The sequence below is a fragment of the Drosophila erecta genome, unplaced genomic scaffold (assembly GCF_003286155.1).
Source record: "Drosophila erecta strain 14021-0224.00,06,07 unplaced genomic scaffold, DereRS2 tig00000021-arrow-pilon, whole genome shotgun sequence".
NCBI lineage: Eukaryota > Metazoa > Arthropoda > Insecta > Diptera > Drosophilidae > Drosophila > Drosophila erecta.
Window position 1 is genome coordinate 19644713 of NW_020825198.1, and position 20439 is coordinate 19665151.

Sequence of the window (20439 nt, forward strand, 5' to 3'; positions counted from 1 at the left end):
GGAGTCGAGCGAGGCGCATAATTGTGGGAACTTGCGTTACGGAACGCTCGTCTAGCAGGCCGTAGACTTGTAGACTTGTGGACCTGGCTAAGGCCACTCAGCCGTTCACTTGGCTTACTCACTTACTGACTTCACCCGGCGCTATAATGCCAATGCAGGTCCGAGCCCAAACCCAAAACCAACCCAAACTAAACCTACCACCACCCAATGCCTCCGTCTTCGTCTTCGTCTTCGTCGCCGTCACCGTCTTGGACTGCGACCATGTCTTCCGTCGTTCCAGTTACAGTCACTTGACCAACCGAAACATCGAGAATGCGATGGGAGTAAGAGCAGAGTAAGAATAAGACGGGTCTCGTTTTGGTGGGCATAATTGTTGATCGTCGTAGCGTGCATATTTATGGGAATATTTCTTGGAGCGAGGGAAAATCATTGCAGCTCCTCGCTTCTTCCCATGGCATCGAGGTTTCAATTCCGTTTCTGGTTCTGGACGAACGCGCGCTCGTCCAACTTTGACCTTTTTCCGACCATTATCTCGTTGCGCTGTCTATGCAAAATGCATAAAAATTCCACGTAGCATTTCTCAATGCATTCGCAGCGGCGACGCCTGCGCAAAAACACACTCGCATAAGAAATAAAACCAAAGCCGACAATGACGACATACTCGTATGTTTTTGTGTGAAATTGGATTGTCTGCGTGAGTGGGCGACCAGTCGGTGAAACGAGAAATCGAGTGAATGTCCATGGGGCTTGCGAGCACTTTAAATAAATAATACACAAAATAAACCCTGGCCGCGCGACTAATTCAATGGCCAAAAAAGTGGGCCGAAATAGGCGTTCGTCAGATGTACAAAAGAGGAGACCACTTTCCCTTCCCTTTCAACCATCTGCAGTGTTACATAACCGACTCTATACAGGGTGCTATGTTGTCTTTGGTTATCTAGCTGTATGAGTGATAAATAACGTCATAAAGCTAGCTTACCGAAGTTAATATTAGCGTCTGACCAGCGAAACAGCCAAAAACAAAGCCCACGTTGCGTATACTTAACACTGGAGGAACACATCAAAATAAGCGTACTATTAGTATAAACCCATATGCATGTTTATTATTTTGCAGTTTGGTTTTACGGCCAACGCTCTGCCAAGCAAAAACCACCGCGTACAAACAAGTAAGTTTTAGTATTTAAGTTTCGCATCGTATCTCTCCTCTGCTCTTTTGTTTCGCCTTGACTTATAGACACGACCTTTGCTTGGAGCTGTGAACAGGAAAGATGTGGAAATACAGAGGCGGAGGACTGACCCCACAAACGGCATTCAAAGACGTTGCTAATGAGCAGCTGGTGAACACTGATTCATTGAAATCGATATGAACTATCATTTGCAGGCACTCATGATAATGGTGGCAGGCTGATGAGCTCGGATAGCAACATAAAAAGTAAAAATTGTGAGGTAACTAAAAGCAAAAGCACTCTTAAGGCCGTCGGACTATGATAGTGTGTGGAAAAGTGATATTCGATAGTCGGATTGGCAACAATAATCTGGCAAAATAAACAAAATAAATATATGCAACTTTGTAATGCAATTTTAAAGGTGGCAATTCGCTTAAATAGTTTGAGTTGCAAGTTATATTTTTACACCGCAATTGGATAGCTTGATAATAAGGTTCATACAGTATACATTTATCAATTTTAGATTTAAGCCACACACATAACATGAAATAAAAGGGGTGGATTTTAAATGGATACAGTGGGAATAAACTGTTATAAATCCACATAAGTTTACCAAACATTTCGGGAACAATAAACGCATGAAGTTAAATTCAAAGTCCAAACTAAGATCATCCGAATGTATTTAAATGTTTCTATTCGGCAAGAACGTGGCGGTCTTGCTTTCACTGCCAAGTTGAAGTTCACAGATCTCGACAACTCAGAGGTATATGACTAACGACGACTATGCAAATTAGTTTGGGCCATATGCCCGGTTATCGCAGCCACAAAAAGCAAAAGCACAACTCAACATCTGTTGAGTAAAAGCAAATTGCTACGGCGGCTCAGACGATCGTTTAGTATCGAATCGTGTGGCATTATACCGGCTGAGCATCCACTTACACTCCCGTAGCGCCTGTTCCAAAAGATATAGGGGCGATCTCTGGCCTGGTGCTGAGCCTCGGATTCATATATAGCAGCCGATGATGTATGGTGGGAATTTCCGTGACTTTTGCCACTCGATTGGTCGCTTTCCGATCTCTCCTACAAGTTAATATAGGCGTTGTCTCCGAGAGAGCGTTTTTGAATATAGTAAGACCCCCCATTGATGTGTTGGCACTAGGGTGGCCCTGGAATATTATTTTGGATATCAAATTATATCACGTTTGGTTTCAGTTTAGGGGCCCAGGTGAATTATAATATTATAAAGGTGATGCTAAGATATTAAATATTTAAGTTGAGATACTTTTATATTAAATTGTATTTATTTTTGGATTAAATAAAAATTGAATGCAGTTATATTTGTCTTTTCCCCCAAAATGGTGTTGTTTGCTTTCTACCCAAGTTAGGAACTTACCAACACGGTTCACCCTAGTACCCTCGTTCTAGAACCTAGATGAATCGTTGGGAGTATCGCATGTATGGTGGAAGTAAACAGATTTCTTTATTTTATTCATTATTAATCTTTAGCTTTTTCATTCTCAGAGACCCGTGGCAGAGTATTTGTTTTTGCTGTTACTCAATTCGAATTACATATCACTAAAAATCAAAAGAGAAATGTCGTCTTCCTCCATCGGATATGGGTTTCGACCCCGACTTTCGGTTATCTGATAGTTTGGTTTTCTTTTAGAATATCGCTACAAGAGTTGGTTTTAGTAACCAAATTTTTGTTTGTCTTCTTGATGTGGTTTTTGTAAATTTCCGATCTAATCATATCGCCTCTTAAGCGTTTCACTCACATCTCCGTTTGGTTAACGAAAGCTGTGATTTTTGTTAGTTTAGCTTGTTCTTTTTTTGAGAAATTATTAGGCAACTTAGAGAGTTAGAAACAAATAGGCAACACTATTATCGTATTCATCGCCGACTAATAATAATAATTAGAGTAATCATAATAAATTTATCATACATACATACAAGCTCCATATTTATGTTGTTTTTTAAGTTGTTTACTTGAACTAATTTCAAATGTTTGATTTTAATTTAGAATTAATTAATATACTTTAAGTTGATGTTAGAATTTGCTAAGAGTTCATTTAGTTAGTTAATGTTCCAATTCGTTAAAGCCTTTCCTACACACACATATACATTTAAATAGTTTTCTTGCTAACTTAGTTCTTGGAAGAAAGTTGTAATTTTTGTTTTTCAATAGATTTTGATTAGTTCATTTTGGAGTACATCGGAGAAAAGGTTGAATGACGAACTGAAACCTCTTTGCTGTACACATAATTTGTTGGGGGGGAAATGAGGTAATCCTGACTGAGAGATCATTGTTGATGCGAAAGAATATTGGAGTAGTCGATGAAGATCATACCTACTAAACTACGGACCACTTAAAAAATACACGAATTCGTATTAATATCTTCATAATTTTCTCGTAAACTTCCATTCCTTGCTCGTTTCCTGGCTACACAAATCGTTTGCTGTTTAAAATGTCTTGTTCTTTTGGTTTTTGGACTCTGCCCTTCGTCAGTTATAGATCCTATTATCTAGAACTTTCTAGTACTTTCTTCAAACTATTTCGCCTGCTATGCTACTTTATGCTCACATTGTTAAAACATACACAGTAAATTCCTCTAAAATGCTTCGGTTTCTGTTGTTTGCTGTTGTTGTCTTGTCACCTAAATAAAGTAAATAGTGTTGCATATTATTATAATTAATATTTGTTTTTTTCATTAACGGGTCTGCGCTAATCAAATCCGACATTGCCGCCGCAGAATCTGGGTTGGGCACTTTTATTTCATTTGTTACTTGTTTTATTTTAATGTGCCCTTTATACTTTTCACATACGGAGATGCTTTCATTTGAGTCCGCAATGGCTTGCATTTAATTAAACATTTTGCTCGTTAAACTCGAAAATCAGATTTTAGAGATTACAGTTGTATTCGGCTTTAGTTATTCCTCGGGTCCATCAATTTTATATTTGGCGACTAAACACACACGACATGTCTACAAACGAATTCAATTTAGTTTAAAAACTTTTCAAGTTAGACTAAACGTAAACGTAAATCATCTCGATCTGGATTGGGATGTGGCTGCGTCCCAGGCCGAGGACGTGGATCCCGACGCCAACCAGCTGCTGCCGGCTCAGAACGAGGCCTCCACCAGGTAGGTGCCGTCCATGGGCTGATTGTTTTGGCTATTCTGAGCATTGCTGGCAGCCGGCATGTACTTGCCGCAGGCCTAAACAGAAACAGAAAGAGAACAGAATAGAAAACGCATTAGGGCTTTTACCGATCGGGGTCAGACTGCACATGATTAATGATGGCTCCCGAAGCAGCCTGATGTGCCTACAGCTACACAGAAGCTGGATCCAGATTCCATCCTTCTGGAATATCATTAGCTTTGCTTTGAATACTTTACTCAGATATTTTACTATATATGGCTTTAGCTATATGACTTCGTAATTGTATAAAAATTGCAACTAAGGTTGGTCAACCCCTTTCCTAAAACGTTATTCAAAGATCTTAAAGAAATATATTTGTAAAATACATTTGATAAATACACTCTGTATACATCGTGTTCACTACATTTGAATTTCATTACGTTACTATATACATTTTAATACCCCATCCATTAGACTGAAATTCAGGAATTTGTATTTACACAATTTTATTGTAATATTTTAGCTAAATATAAAATTTTAGACTGCTATTTACAAAGTAAATTCTACGTTGTATCTACACCCTCACTACATTTGAAAGTGCAAAACCCATAGCATACTTTTTGATGGTTGACATGTAAAAACTATATATTCGACAAAGGAAAATGAAAATCAGAATGATTTTATGCATTTGCATTTAGTTGACTCAAGTATTTATGGTACATCAAAATGAGTTTCTTTAAATGAAGGTTTAATGATTAGGAGCACCAAAATATGTTCATACTCCCGAGATGCTCTTAAAGGAAAGCCGCGAGGATGTGGTATTTCTTCTGAAGGTGAGATGAGGAAATTTACAACATTTACAATTACCAACAGAGGTAACAAAGTCAACACACACAAACGGTATATAGTACTTTTAAAGAGAGAGGGTTGCGGAAAGCGTTTTTGGACCCACCTGTTGGGGCACTCAACCCCTCGAGTGCCGGACAGCGGTAACTCCCACACTTCTCTCCCCATACAGGGTATGTCCGGGCGTATAGCTTACCTGGTAGCGCTGGGAGCAGCAGCGGCCGCAGCAGGACTGCAGCAGGCCGGCGGCGCTGTTTGTCGAGTGGGCGGGACTGGCCATCGGGGACGGGGAGCCCGGCCTCTTGGGCTGGCCGTTAAACGGAATTTCTAACTCGACAAATTCTCGATCCTGCGGTTTTTGAGCATTGAGAGGTACAGCCAGAGAAGAATTTTACAAAGAGAAACGAAGAATACATAGAGTACAATGTTTTTTCTTTTCTTTTTCAACAATTTTACAATTTGGAAATCTTGGGAGGGGGCGGGTTGATACACACAAAACACAGGACTTACGAATTAGGTTCAAGTACATACATACGCATAAACAAATACTTGGAGCGAGGGGGAAAGGGGATAGGGGGAGGGGAAGAGCGAGCGTTCTTGGCTCCTTCGAGTTTAAACAACAATTAAAACATTAAGCTGGTCTGGGGCGACAAGTTATAAACATTTGAACGCTACAATTGGTTAATGGGAAATTGGGTGATTTTCTTTCTTGGTTTTCTTGGGTTTTTCTTTTTTTTTTTCATTTTTTGCGGCTCCTAAGCAATGACAATTGTACAAAAACACTATGAGAACAAACTTTTTATCGAAACAGCCAGGGGGCGGGGCAGCGGGCGGGCAATCACTTAGCGGAACGAGAGCGGTAAATGCGGGGCGGATCGGAGGGCATGGGCATGGCCTAGGCGGGGGCGGGGGCGTGGCAGAGCGGTACGAATGGGAAGCAAGCGCCAGCGAGCGACATTCGAGTGCGACTTTGGCTCAAAACGCGGCCGCGTTTATGACCGCTTATACCCGATTCTCGATTTATGACAAAACGCTATTTTATTGATTTTCTGCATTTAATAGAGATTCTAAGAGCTCATCAAGTGAAATTGGTTGCTGCTATGGTTAGAACACATAAAAAATAAAATTGGTAATGGTGCATAAAAGCAGAGTGGGAATCACTGTTTTGTTAACTATGTATGTACATATATGTCAAAGCCAACATTTTACTTCATATTAGTAACAGGTGTTATTCATTTATGGGAATGAAATTGTGTTTTTACAGCGAAAACAATTCTGAAGCTTAGGAATTCATTTAGCTTTGTTTAAGAACCTCTTCACAGTTCAGATGAACTGCAGTATGTATAATGGCATACCAAATTTAAACATTTTCCTACCGGAAACCTTTATAAAACTCTATTAGCATCGAAATCATTTTCTGGCCATTTTTATTATTCTTAAGCAATTGCATTGTTTTCCTTACTTTTAAACAAATTGTTGCTGGCCATGAACTATTTTTAATGAAATAAAAATATGGCTCATAAAAAAATGGTTAGTGCTGTGCCATTAAATGAAATGGGAATTTGCTCTCGATAAATTAGGCCTTACAAATTGTGTGGCTTAATGGGCTTTTCATATCCACTAAGTGACTCTGCATTGTTTGTGCCGAGACTTCTCCTCACTTGATGAGCCCCTCGGGCATTTTAATTGTTTAGATTTTGAGATGGTTTCTGGCCTTATGTTGACAGCAATCGATTGCATATGGCTAAATGGGCGTTTTGAAAATTTCTTGATAGCATGTGGGGGAGCATTCGCATATCGTTCGAACCGATTCTATTCGGTAATGACCTGTTCGAGGAACTTAAAACAGAATAGAGCGCATAGCATTCAACACGAATCGTTTCTGATACCAGAGGGTATTTAAAATCAACAAAAAACAACCGACAATCAACAAAGAAGAAATTAAAATCGAAAATCGAAAATTGGAAATCATAAAAATTAAGTGCAACGCGTAAACATGAACGAGATAGATAGAAAGGTAGATAGAGAGAGGGATAGAGAAAGATTGAAGAAAGAACGAAACTTAAATACAAACCGAAAGCACTTACGTTGGCGAATTTATATTCGTTTTTCAGAGCATAGACATTGATATTCATTGCTTTTTATTTCTATGTTTTATATTTGCTTTTTTTCGAAGCCAGTTCGGGCTCATATCGTGTGAAAAACATGACACAAATGGTGAACTTAGAACATACAACTTAGGGCGAAATACAACAGATCCCACACAAACGAGAAATACCATAATAATGTACATAAAACATATTGAAATAAAAACGATTAAATTAAAACGTTTAACAAAAATGCACATACAAAAGATGCTGAATATTCGCATTTAGTTCAGTTTCTTTTTCTCTTGACTCGCTGCGATTTTTGACGCCTATTTTGATTTATGAGAAGACGCGTCAGTTCTAAAACGCCCAACAACATATCCTTCGTCCTGCCACTTGCTGATTTTGCTGTCGCCACCGTTGATGTTTTTTTGGCTGTGGATGTCGCTCTCGTTGCTGCCGTTGTCATTGCTTTCCTAATGAGCTTGTGGCAAACCTTACAATTTCTGACTACAACTGAGATGTTCAAATGTGGCTACATCTGTCACGGAGTAAAAACGAAAAATGTATAGAGACAGAGTGTGATTCGAAAGGTAGTAAATGAAAAGTTCAAATCATAAGTTCGAACACTGAGCGCGCAATCGAGTGACAATAATACGTATATCACATGTACATATGTATAGAGAGAGATAGAGAAGCTGCACAGCGAAGGACAAAGCTGCCCCGCACATCGCGTATACGCACCGTTGTCTTCTCCAGACATCGCAGCAAGTGATGGTGCTGCAGCTCGAAGATGTCCTCGTCCCGATAGTTGTCATCCAGCTCGATGCCCGACTCCTGGGCAGCCCACCGGGCCTCGGCGGCCTTCTTCTTGCTAACAAAGGCGGCTCCGGACGAGGCCTTGGCAATGCGGATGCGCGCCAGGCGAGCTTTCTGCAAGGCCATAGCACATAATGAGTATTTGTGGGTGGTGGGTGGTGGGTGGTGTGTGGTGTGTGGCGTTTAGTTGGGATTCACATGGAAAAACTCGTTAGTTTCACTGGCTTCCAGCTAAATTTCCACCGATTTAATATCAGTGCCACAGAAAGTGTAACTAAAGTTACCGACGGATTTCTTGCGATTCCCAGTTAGCCTTTTCCCCTGTTAAGTATCACAATCACTCACCCGCTGCGCCTTGCGCTTGTCCGCTCGCTGGTTCTGGTGATAGATTCTACTAAAGTTCGATACGATAACAGGTACAGGTAAGGCGATGACCAGCACTCCGCTGAGCGAGCAGACGCCGCCCACAATTTTGCCAGCTATTGTCTCTGGCACCATGTCGCCATATCTGCGATGGAAGGAAGGATTTCAGAATAAGAGTGGGGTAAGAACAAGGTAATGGGAAGTCTATGCCTTTCAATTGGAAATAAGGTAAGGTACACATGTGAACTCACCCCAGCGTCGTCATTGTGACGATGGTGTACCAGAAGGCCGCCGGAATCGATGTGAAGTTGGTGCCGTTGACGTTCTTCTCGGCGTAGAACATGACGGTGGCAAAGATGATGATGGCCATGGCCAGCGAGAAGACGAGGAAGCCCAGCTCGCTGGCGCAGGACTTGAGCGTGTAGCCGAGGATCCGGAGTCCTTGCGAGTGACGCGAGAACTTGAAGATGCGGAAGACGCGGAACACGCGCAGCGTCACGAAGGCTCCGCTCACGTCGTCGTTGTCGGTGATCCCGAGGCCAATGTAGTACGGCATAATGGCCACCACGTCGATGATGCTCATCACCGAGCGCACGAACTTGCAGCGATCGGGGGCGGCGAACAGCCGGAGTAGGTACTCCGCCGTGAAGATCATCACGCAGGCGGTGTCCAGGCAGAAGAAGACGATCTTGTAGCGCTCGCCGCAGGGCAGAGTTCCCGCTCTGCCCGGCCGGTGGCCACACGGCACCGTCTCCACCACGTTGGCCATCACGGAGACGGCGATGAAGAAACCCGTAACATAGTAGAACACCAGGGCGCTCGTCGACGTGTGCGGATTCTCGAAGGCCCGCCACATCTTCTGGCGCATGTTGGTCAGCTGCTGCAGATTCTGATCCCCGTTCTCCGACAGCTTGTCGTCCATCAGCCGCTCCGCGTTCTCCCGCTTCCGGTCCCGGTAGTCCTCGTAGCAGCAGTCGCCTATGACATCCGGCATTATGCCAAAGAAGGCCAGCTCCTCGTCGTAGCTGGTGAGGCATTCGTGCTTCGGGTAATGCAGCTTGCCCGTCCGGTAGTAGTTCAGTATGTGCCGGAAGATGTCCGGGTCCCGATCGAAGAAGTACTCTTTGCAGTCCTCATCGTAGAAGAACTCCCTTTCGTTAGAACCTGCATATAATAATCATATATGTTTATAATAAGGTAGTAATGTTACTAATAAAGATAGTTTGCAGTTGGTAATATAGGGGAAACACTATTGAAGTGTGTAACAAACTAAAAATGTTCTTCTTTTTAAACAATATATTAGCATTTTCACAAACATTTCTTATTCGATTTTTCAGAATTTACTTAAGGGTTTTTTATTGTTCAAAATGAATAATTTAATATCCAATCGTTTTATGGTATACTGTTGTAAGCTGTATAAACCATTAAACAAAATGATGCTGGCATCAAGGAAAGGATTGTAGGATTAAGTTGACTTAAAAAAGTGAAAATTAGTTTTGCTGGCAATCAAGAGCCAAATCAAAGCTGGAATTTGTTGGGGTCTGAACCCCTTCCGCAACTTGAGCACTATATTACGTATACGCACCTAAAAGGGTGTCCGGATACTTCTCCAAGGTGTTCCGCCACGTCTCGAAGCGCCGCCCGGAGACGTTGATCAGGAGCTTCTCGTCGTCCGTTTTGCGGCGATCCTTGGGCATCGGGGGCGGTGGCAGTGGGTGGGTGGCTATCGGCACCCACCCGATGGCCGCCGCCCGGGCGAAGGGCAGCCAAGCGGCGACCGAGGCCATGCTGTGGGGTGGAATGTTTCAGTGTCCCGGCTGACAGTAGGGCCTTCTTTCCTGCGCTCCTCGCTGGGTTCCGTCCTTCGGCTGGCTGATTTCCTATATTATTTGGCAGTTTAGTGGGGAGTCCCGAGAGGTGCCGGGTGCTCTGCGGGATGGGGAGTCCGGTGATTAACTCCTATTTAAAGCTTTCGTCCGCCGCCCGTCCTTATTGTGCTGCGAGTGCATGTTTGCAACTTCTGGCTAGCTGTGTTTTATTGCTTGAACTTATTGCTGTCATTTTGCTGTGGCTGCTGCTACTTTTGCTTTTATCGTTCACTGCGGGGATATGAAAAGTTTCTTGTGTTCTCCAGTTGTGTTGATGTGCAGCACTGCAAGAAAGTGAAAAAGTTCGCCGTACTTTAGCCAAAGTTTGCGGTCGGAATGCGAGTTTTAATTCTACGAAAAGTTTTTAGCACGCACACATTTTACTGAGAAGCGAAATTTTTGCTGTATGTTGAGCACACTAATTGCTAGACTTAAGTCCCACTAATATCTGAGGATCTTTAATTGTTGTTAGTAGAAAAGAGAATGACCATCTTAAAAGAGTAAGTTTTACAATGGTTTTTAAATACAAATTCCAAGAAAGACGAAACAATGCTATTAACAGTAAAATAATACCAATGTTTTTGAAAATATTTTTTTAAGGCCGAGTCTGCATAGCCAGAAATATTTCAAATTGTTGTAAACAAAAACCCGAGATTACCCTTAAATCCCCCGCAAATTCCCAGAGACCATGTGTATAGCAATCGGTCAGGGTTCGCTGAATCGAATTAAAACCGCCCACATTTAAATTAGATGCAACTAATTGTTTGAAATTCACTTCAATCGAATTCTAAAGTTTATGGGGAATCCCAAATGCTCGTAGTATTGCCTTCCCTCCGCGTCCGGTGGATTTTCCGACTTTCTCAAAGCATAAATATTATCATAAATCTGGGCGAACAGCCCGCGAGCACAAACTACACTCACACATCTGCCCACTCCTCAATTTCTCGCTTCACTTGTTTACATTATCAATTTATCCCCTCCACCCCCCTCACCCTCTGCGCATATATAATGATTCACAGCAATCGACAGACAACGCCATTCAACGCGTTTTCGAGCAGCGCTCTGTCTAAATATTTAAACAAGCCAAACAGAATCGAACCATCAGGGAATCGAGCGCAGGGAGGGTCCGTGGGTTCGTCAGCTGGGACCAGTATAATGGCCAGAGCCAGAGGAGTGAACGACCATCGGATGGTCTTCCAGCTGTCCACGTCGGATGCTTCTGGCTTCTGGATGGTACTTCTTGCTGGGATGGGAATGGAAAATCTACATTCAACCCACTTCTTCTGTATGCTATATAATGATATTGTTACTGTAACGAAGAATTTAACGATCAACAGGTTGGGAAAAGGTTCATCTTTCAATGAAAATTACATTCAAACAAACGAGGTAAAAAAAGTTCGCTATGCGAACTGCAGTTGCCAATTTTGATTGAAATAAGGAACGGCCTCTATTAAAAGTGAATCAATTAGTGCAGTAGTTACATTTAAAAACGAATATCCTATCAAACACTTTTAATAAGTCAATGAATTCACACTAGACATACTAAGGCGTTTCATTGTGTATTGTTTGTTTTCATGCTGATATACATGCTGAAATTTTAATCTGTTTTACAAATTTCCATTGCATTCCGTTTTGAGTGTTCGCGAAATTGGGGGATGCGTGGGAGTCTTGCACGCCTTTCTATCTAATTCTTGCCAGTCGCAGAACAAATTTATGTGCATTTCAATGGACAGTAAACACCCTGCAAATCTTCCTTCCAAACAACAATTAGAACGCAAAAAGTTTTGTGTCTGTCCTTTGGCCGTGTGCCCACTTGGTGGCTACCAACCACCCACCCAACTAACCGCCCAGCTGGGAACTGTGACAAAAAGTCATCTGTTTCCATAAATGTCATGGCTTGGCATGACTCTTGAAGTCTATATAATGTGTTTCTTTGATTTATACAATATTTATGGCTCTGTGCTTAGTTGTGTTACTCCATTGCTTCGTAATTCCGGCCAAGAGCACATCGATTGCACTGCCAGAAAATGCGGTTTCGTTTGTTTCACGCCCCCAACAAAAGTGGTTGTATGTTTATGAGCACCTATCAACTGTGAGATGTTTGATTTACTATAAAAATTGCTTAACAAGCTAGGGAAGCTAGCCTCCTCATCTCGATGCTTATAAAATGATGAAACTATGATTTCTTTACTAATATTTTCAATTATTTGTTGGCAGTTTCCCTAACAGCTAATTATATATTGTCGAAATGCTGCTGTATGCCAAATTAAAACTTTTAGTGATCAAGAACTACAACAGGTATATTTATTTGACAATTGAGAGGCTAGTCGGCTGTTGATACTGATCAAGAATATATTTCCTTTGGGTCCAATTATGTGTGGATATAGGGTATGCCACTTTGGCAATACTTTGTTCCAAAATATCCAAAAACTATATGCTATCATATTTATTCAATTTCCCAATTGTATTTTAATTCAGCCAAAATAAATAGGAGATTTTAAAAATATGCCATAAGTTGTTACTAAATTAAAGAAAATGCCGTAGTTCCCACTTGTAGTGTATACTGAACTATATGATTTCCCAACCATTTCCTTGCAGTAGCCATATGACTCGTCGAGAAGCAAAAGGTGAAGGTGTTTCAGGTTAAAGTGGATGTGGCGTTTGTCATTCGGCGTTGCCATAACAATAGCCATTAGGAGTTATTAGTTTGCTGACTGGAAACCAGTGAGACACGACTCGGTCACAAAAAGGTTGTCGATATTAGAAAGCTAAGGTTAGACAAGGTTAGCTCAAGTGATAGATGAGAATGGGTTGGGTTTGACTTAGATCATGAGTATTTGCAAGCAGTACATGCAAAATAGATATTAGGGTTTCAGTTATATTGATGGCTGCGATGCGTTGTTTGAGCTGCCTATTGCCTATCATTATTTGTAAAAAGGTTATAAAATGTAATTAATTAATAAATAAGCACTGAGCTATAATCTAGTGTCCCAAAACCAAGAAAGCTCAGTTCACCCAGTGCATCATATCACACAATACGCAAACAAATTTTCCGTCCATTAAACGTTGAAGAGTCAAACAAACCGACAGATTCAACCTTGCTTGGCACACCCACACCACCCACGCCCATCGGAGGCACCCACCACCCACACACACCAGCACCTTTCAAAACCCAGCTGAGTGTCAGGCCTTAATGTTTTAATGCCGCATTATCCTATCAACAATTTTCCTCTATATATTGACGTTATTCTTGTTCAAAGACATACACGGCAAAAATAAAAAATTATCCAAAGACAATTTTAATACAAAAAAAATAGTTTGCTAAATTTTGTGTATTACTGTGCATTAAAATAGTTTAACAAGGTTGTATAATAATAATCTTTTAAATTTCAGATTTAAGTTAAGCAAGTCTGAGTATAAATTTTTGGAGTTAATAGCAATAGTTTTAAAATAATAATATTGAATTTTAAACTATACAAAGAAATGGGTCCATCAAATCGAAAAATTGTTTTTAATTGTCACATACATTTTAAATGAAATTACTTGAAAATCATTCAAGCAACTTTCACCTATTTTTTAATTATTTTATTATTTAATTATTGAATTTGCTTGAATTGTTTGAAATGTTTGTTTGAAATTTGAAATGGAAAAAGTTGTTATATCTCAAAATTTTATTTTCTCTTTTCTTAGTGTGGCTGTTGTCGCTGACCTTGCTTTTGTAGCTCGCATTGTGCGAAATGGAAATTAATCAATGCTGTTTGCTTTGCTCTTCCGATCCGTTCCACAACCACCGCCCACCACCAACCACCCACCGCCTCTTGCTGACGTGGATAATGATGTCTGGGTGTCGCTGGGCAATTCAAGGATAACTTCAACATCGCCATCAGGCAATCCAGCGGCAGGATCAGCGTATTCGGTGGGTGGGGTGTGCCATCAAAATAAATTGTCAAACAGCCAGCGAGGTGGCAAGGTCGGTGGGGGTGGTGGTGACCCCTCCTGCTGTCCAGTGGAAAACACCTTGGCGCCAAACGGGCCTGCTGAATGCGACTTCCGCCTGCTGCCGAAACAAAGGCGCCACATGTCCCTGTTATATTTATTCGCCCTAGCCTGTGCTTCCATTAATTATTTGCATAGTTTATTTTAGTTTTGCGTGGCGAGGGGCTGCCTAATTATTTGCCAGTTAGTTGGCTGCTTTTAGTTACATTTCGTCTCAAGGTTTCACTTTTCTGGGGACGCAAATGCCCCAAAAACAGAACAACAGCAGCGACAACAAAGCACCTCTCATCTCTCGTCATAATGATGTGTATCCATCCATCCATTCACCCAGCTGTCCAACCATTCATCCATCCATCCATACCATGTTCCCTACAAACAACAATGTTAGACTGTTTTCAGTTTTCATTTGAGTGGGAGTATTCGGACTTGGTCTTGCAACTGGACAGGCATTATAAACATTTCAATCAGAAAATTTGGATTCGGATTTGCACTGGATGGGAAGGTGAGCGAAATGAACTCCCAGCAGAAATTCACCCATCAATCAACTTCGGTCTACGAACTTCTTTGTCCGAAAGGTCAGCTTACATAATTAATGATATATTTTTTAGCAATATATTGAATCAGATTTTCTATTGAAAACAGTGGTATATGGTATATATGATTTCCTTGCTAAAAATAATTATAATTTAATAATAATAATCCGAAAATATTTAGGAACGAAACCAGCATAGAAAAGTAAATAGTTTTGTAATAATTTAAGATTGCTTTTACCTATTTAAGTAATAATACTTTATTTAAAAGGTAGTAGAAACCGACATCAAGACACAGTGCTCAGCATAAACATAGCATACTTTTGCGACCTTCAGCATGGGAATAACCATATCAATTTACACCTCGGAGCCTGCATAATCATTATCTATTAATGTTGCTTTCAGGGCATATCAGCCTCGCCGCCATCGCATTCGTTTTTCCGCCCTTGTTTGTGTTTCCTGACTGCCCGTTTTTTTAATGTTTATTATTTGTTTCTTGTTTATTATAAAGTACAAACGGGCAGGCGGACCAGACCACCCACTCGGCCCTCGAGACCGTTCCATTCAATTTGGGGGCCCCAAATGCTAGTTAGGCATTAATGTACGGAGCACACGAGAAATCTACGGAAATCCTGTGAATTTTCCATCGCGGCCATTGCGTGGGCCTGCGTTATTATGGTTGCTCGACTTTGACTTTCTCTTTTTAGCCCTCTCGAAGCGGAAGTCATTTTTGCGAAAATCAGGGGGAAGGAAATCCACGGGCAGGTTGAACACAACTGCAACTTTGAGGCAAAATGCGAATCAAAAAGAAATGGAAGCGTTTCCAGATCATAAAAACAATTTTATAGCCTGGTGGGCATTTCAGTTTTGTATTTTTATTGACAATAAGTTAACAATGTTTACGTTTAGCTGTGTGTTGTTTGGGCTATTTTTGAGCCATCACAACAACCTCCTGACCAGACCAAAAATACGCGGCGTTTTCCCAACTGCTTCAAATTTTCCACATTTCCCCGCGTTGCTTTTTCTTTGTTTACAAGTAGTTTTTTGTTCTTTTTAAATTTGTTTCAGCGGCTTAATGAAAAATGAGAAATGTGTACTATTGAGCAGAGAAGCGCGAGAGAAGAGAGGGAGAGTGGGAGAGTGGGTGAGAGTCTCACTTTCTCTGCGCCTGCTCATAGGACCCTTGGGTTTTGGATACGGGTTTCGGCTTAGGACTTGGGATCCGGTCTGGGATTGGTTCGGATTTGAGTGCGGGTTTGAGTGCGCCCTTGCCCTCGCCGTCGGCCCAACATCAAAAAACATTTCGCCATTTGTCTCTGGGCCCTGTGAAGATTTTATAATTTTCCTTGTACTTTTCACTTTTGCCCGTGAGTGTGTCGCCACGCTTAAGTAGGGTCTTATGTATCCTCCCACCAAGCACCCAATGGAAGGTGTCTCCTCGAATAAGGTGTCTATTTGGCAAGCATTTCAAAGAAACTAATTCGATTTAGTGGCGCCTTTCTCCCCCATGGAAATTAAATCGGTTTTATACACGATTTATTTTCAATCATCAGAGCTCTATAAATATCTCTGCTGCAATACTGATCCTACACACACTGCACTGCATTTTGGGTCAAAAGATTGAACTTTGCCTCGGGGAAGCTAATTATGTTATATTCACTCCAAAGGTTCATTTTTATATTTATGCATCGAATCTTAAATATATATGTGCAATATATATATATATATATATATATATAGAAAAATATGTGCAGAAAATCTTTTAGATATCTCCATAGGTGGTTGCTAAAATGTATTTAAAATCTGTTTGGCGTTTCCTTTAATAAAACAAAAAAGGCTAAAATAAAAAATATTAAGCAAAGAAATTCATTTTTAATTGAATCGTAAACATTGCGATGTTGGCCATAAATTCAAACAAAGGCTTGCATAAAATGCATTAAATTATCCGGCAACTGATTCATGGCCAATTAAAATCATCTCAATCTGGAATCGAAATAAAAATATTTAAACAATATTTGTTTGCGATGGCAAGAAAAATATTGACCACCTTTCAGCATCCCTAGCATATTAATTTTTATGGAGCCGCAACACACTGCGTATGCTTATTATTAATTTAAGCATTGCCCATACGTCATGTTGTACCAGAGGACAATACAAGAAAAGGGCGAATGCGTCGACAACAATTCGATTACATGATTTATTATTTAAATTGCATGTTCGGAAACAAATATGGGGAGTAACAAGAAGAAGAAAGGGTTTCTGGAAATTGGGGAGCTTTATGGCAAGTGCACTTGGAAAAACTCAGCCAAAAGCAACTATTCATACTTTGAAATAAAATGTAATCCATATTCAACTATTTAATATATTTTTTGAACCGCCTTTAATCTTGTTGCATATGAATTATAATATCAATATTTATTAACTTCTTACACTTAGTACTCTGTATTTAGTATTATGTAAGCTAGGATCTGTTGCTAATCGTTGTACTGCAGTTTTAAATGAATATTTTTAATGGTTACAGCTAGTTTTCTCAACTTTCCAAGTTCTTGCAATATTGTCAAATGCATGGCTTACGTAATAAAAAGAAATGTTACGAAGTGGGATGTTGCAGGATCAAACTTGGGAGTTTCCGCTGTTCGCATTAATTGCAAAAGACATAAAAACTTTATAGATTCGTGCTTATCAGTTGGCCAACATCGTCAGCTGGAAGGGCTGCAATGTACCGAAACCACCACCAGCTCCGAAAAACTTTTCTCCTGATGGCCATGGCAAGCAGAACACCAGGAGCGGTTCAGGGGATGCGGCGATGCGGGGCGCCCAGTGGACGTGCAAGTGGCCCAGAGAGCCAAATCCTGGGTCGCACTGGGTGGGTGGTTCGGGTAACTGCGGTGGGTGGGTGGCTGTATGAGGCCAATGGCGTAATTTATGTAGGCCCGCTAAGCCTTTCCATGCGTAAAATGTGATTATATCTGCGTATAAATACGAGTACAACTGCGACCACGTACGGGATTGTGTACTATATGTGCTCATTGAAGTGTAAGAGATACATATTTAGAGATACATCAAGGGGTAGCAACATAAAGGCTCGCTAGTTTGATGAGCCAAAAAATATGACAATACTGATACATATTACTGAGATCTCAAGGGATTTCTTAAGGAAATATTCAAAAGTGATAACAGAACTGCAATAAAGTGCCCACGTGCATTAAGCTATGATGAAAGTGTAATTTTAATGCAATGATAACAAAACTACTGGATTCGCTGCGCTGCAACTGCGCTGCAACAGCGCTGCCTCTGCTGCATTAAGCGCGTCATCAAACACACACGCACACACACAGAGATAAAGCCGTTGTGTGTGTGTGCCTGCATCGGTGATGCTGGTATGAGTGCAGCTTTGTTGTTGCGCCAAAAACCAAGCCAAGGATTTTTCGCACATTTACGCCAACAAATGGACTGCAGCTGCTGCACTGGTCAAAATAATACATATTTGATCTATTGATTGTTATATTCATTAAAATGGGGAAAATAAATCCTTTAACATTGAGAGATAACAAGATTATGCGAATGAAATATTTTCAACGAACTTTATCATAACATTAAATAAATACATTAAAAGTTTGCACACAAAATTATTATAAATAAAGTTTAAAGGGGAGTACTTGAACCTGGCTATGTAGATTAAAAATTAAATTGGTTATAAAGCTTAGCGCAGATATGTAACTATTTTTATTAAAATAAGAATAATCAAATAAGCGAACAAGCCACTTATGGAGTGACATTTTGTCAGTATTTCTGCTTTATGGTGAAAGCTCCTTGATTTTATCATCCTGAAGAATTACAGATATCGGTAAGTACCGCCTGCTTTTTCCCAGTGTCCTCTTTGCTCCTGGCTGCCTCGCTCTCTCTTTCTCTCCTACAGACGACCTTCACTTTTGTGGGACCGACCGTTATATATTTTGTGTGCCTAACGCTTTTTAACGTGTTATGTTGTTTCTCCATTTTCACTGGCCTGCTGGTCAAATTAATATCCTGAGTGGGTGGTGCATGTGCTTGTGTGTTTGTGGGGGCGAGGGGGCATGGTCGATTTAAATAGGCCAACTATGTAGGAACAACAACTTGTTGTTGGGCTGCAGGCACGCCATAAGGTGCAATTAAAGAGCGTATTTTAAAATGAGCTAACCACATGGCAAGGACATGGGCGGTTAGAACTGGATGTGAATTTCCACGCTTATTTTCCCTCTCGTTTTTCTGTTATTTTTTACGGCTGTTGTTGTTGCAGAGAGAACGAGAGCAACAACAACAACAACAGCAGCAGCAGCAACAACAACATTCGCGGATACACACATTTTCACAAATCAAAAAAGCAAACGAATATTGCCACCCAAACACGCACACAGAGAAACACTCCCACACACACACAAGCACACACACATGGTCAAGAGAGACAGACAGGAAAATCTCTCATTTTTTATAGATTTTCTGGGCAGGCAATCTGCCTTCGCTGATGTTTGATTAAACAATTGCTTCATGGTGTTTTAATACTCCTGTTGACTTTCATCTGCCCATCATCTGTCCCGCATTTCGCTGGGAAATTCAGGAAAACTGTTTACACATACATACGCACGCCTTTCGGTTTATTGCATTTTACACTTGTCGCCTCTTACACTTTTCCCACCTCCGCCGCCTCCTTCCGTTAGCCGCACATTTTCCGCACTACTGCGTGTACATTTTCCACGCTTTCGATCCGGGAAATTCGATGCTGGCCCTCTTCTGTTTTTGGAAAAACGAATTTTCTGACACTTTTCTCAGCCTTTTCTGCACGCACGGGGGCCACAAAAAACTTGGCCCAAACTGCGTCCCGCTTTTTTGCTCCGCTCGGCTTTTTCTTGGGGGCGTTCAGACAAACAGTTCTCGACAAACTGAAAGTGAAAAGTAAATGCAAAAGCGCCAGCGCCTCCGACAGTCGGTAGTTTCCCTCGGAGCATGCGAGTCCGAACCCAAATCCGAACCAGAATCCGGGACAGCAGCGAGATACTCACGGCGTCGGCGCACTTTGAAGAGCAAGTGGTGGCCACTGGCCTCCGAAAGGCGATGCAGAATCGAAACAGATGTTCATGTTGCCTTCCGAGTGAACTATGATCAAATATTTATGGCAAATATACATATCAATGGATTCCTATGAAGGATATAACAATTGAGTCGCAGTCGATAACTATGCATTTTTCACAGGATCTAAAAAGTTTATTACCCTCTAACCTGTTACCTTTAGCAACTTACAGCCTATTTTATATCGAATATAAAACAAAATACAAGTTATTTACCACTTTTGTAACAGAAGATTCCAAATATCCGTTAAAACCGGCTTGTATCTACGAAATGCATAGTTTATTCTTAATTTAAATGAACACGGATCAAAACTCTTACGATCATTTTTAAGAATTTACCTAATAAAAACTTGTATGCTATCCATAATATTTAGTATCTTTAAAAATGAAATTGGTTTAAATGACAATGTATGTGGTTTTTAATTTTAACAAGCAACCAAACACGATTTTCATAAAATATTTTATATTTTTGATAATATAACTAACTTTGAGTTGCAAATATCACTGAAAAGTATCAAAG

At 40.7% G+C, this 20439-nt stretch overlaps 1 protein-coding gene across 5 annotated transcripts; it reads right to left on the reverse strand.

Moving 5' to 3' along the window:
* Positions 1–2579: 2579 nt before the first annotated feature.
* LOC6545574 (potassium voltage-gated channel protein Shal) lies at positions 2580–19843 on the reverse strand. 5 transcript variants are annotated; one of them, XM_015157498.2, is made up of 7 exons: positions 19490–19843; positions 10006–10572; positions 8672–9584; positions 8403–8565; positions 7983–8171; positions 5348–5500; positions 2580–4382 (listed from the first exon to the last, which is right to left on the reverse strand). In XM_015157498.2, exons 2-7 carry the CDS (start codon positions 10205–10207, stop codon positions 4287–4289), a joined length of 1716 nt encoding a protein of 571 aa, XP_015012984.1. In that variant the 5' UTR covers positions 10208–10572; positions 19490–19843; the 3' UTR covers positions 2580–4286. The 5 variants fall into 5 exon arrangements, with proteins under 5 accessions (XP_015012984.1, XP_015012985.1, XP_015012983.1 ...); XM_015157499.2 differs by having other exon boundaries at positions 3436–4382; positions 19479–19841; XM_015157497.2 differs by lacking the exon at positions 5348–5500 and having other exon boundaries at positions 3436–4382; positions 19490–19842.
* Positions 19844–20439: the final 596 nt, after the last annotated feature.

What these genes read in the sequence shown, in the direction of transcription:
- LOC6545574 (XM_015157498.2), bottom strand. Translation starts at nt 10,207, where the DNA reads ATGGCCTCGGTCGCCGCTTGGCTGCCCTTCGCCCGGGCGGCGGCCATC. An exon ending in GTATCCGGACACCCTTTTAG is followed by an intron (nt 9,585 to 10,005) that starts GTGCGTATACGT and finishes TATTATATGCAG; the next exon opens with GTTCTAACGAAAGGGAGTTC. An exon ending in ACAAGCGCAAGGCGCAGCGG is followed by an intron (nt 8,172 to 8,402) that starts GTGAGTGATTGT and finishes ATGGCCTTGCAG; the next exon opens with AAAGCTCGCCTGGCGCGCAT.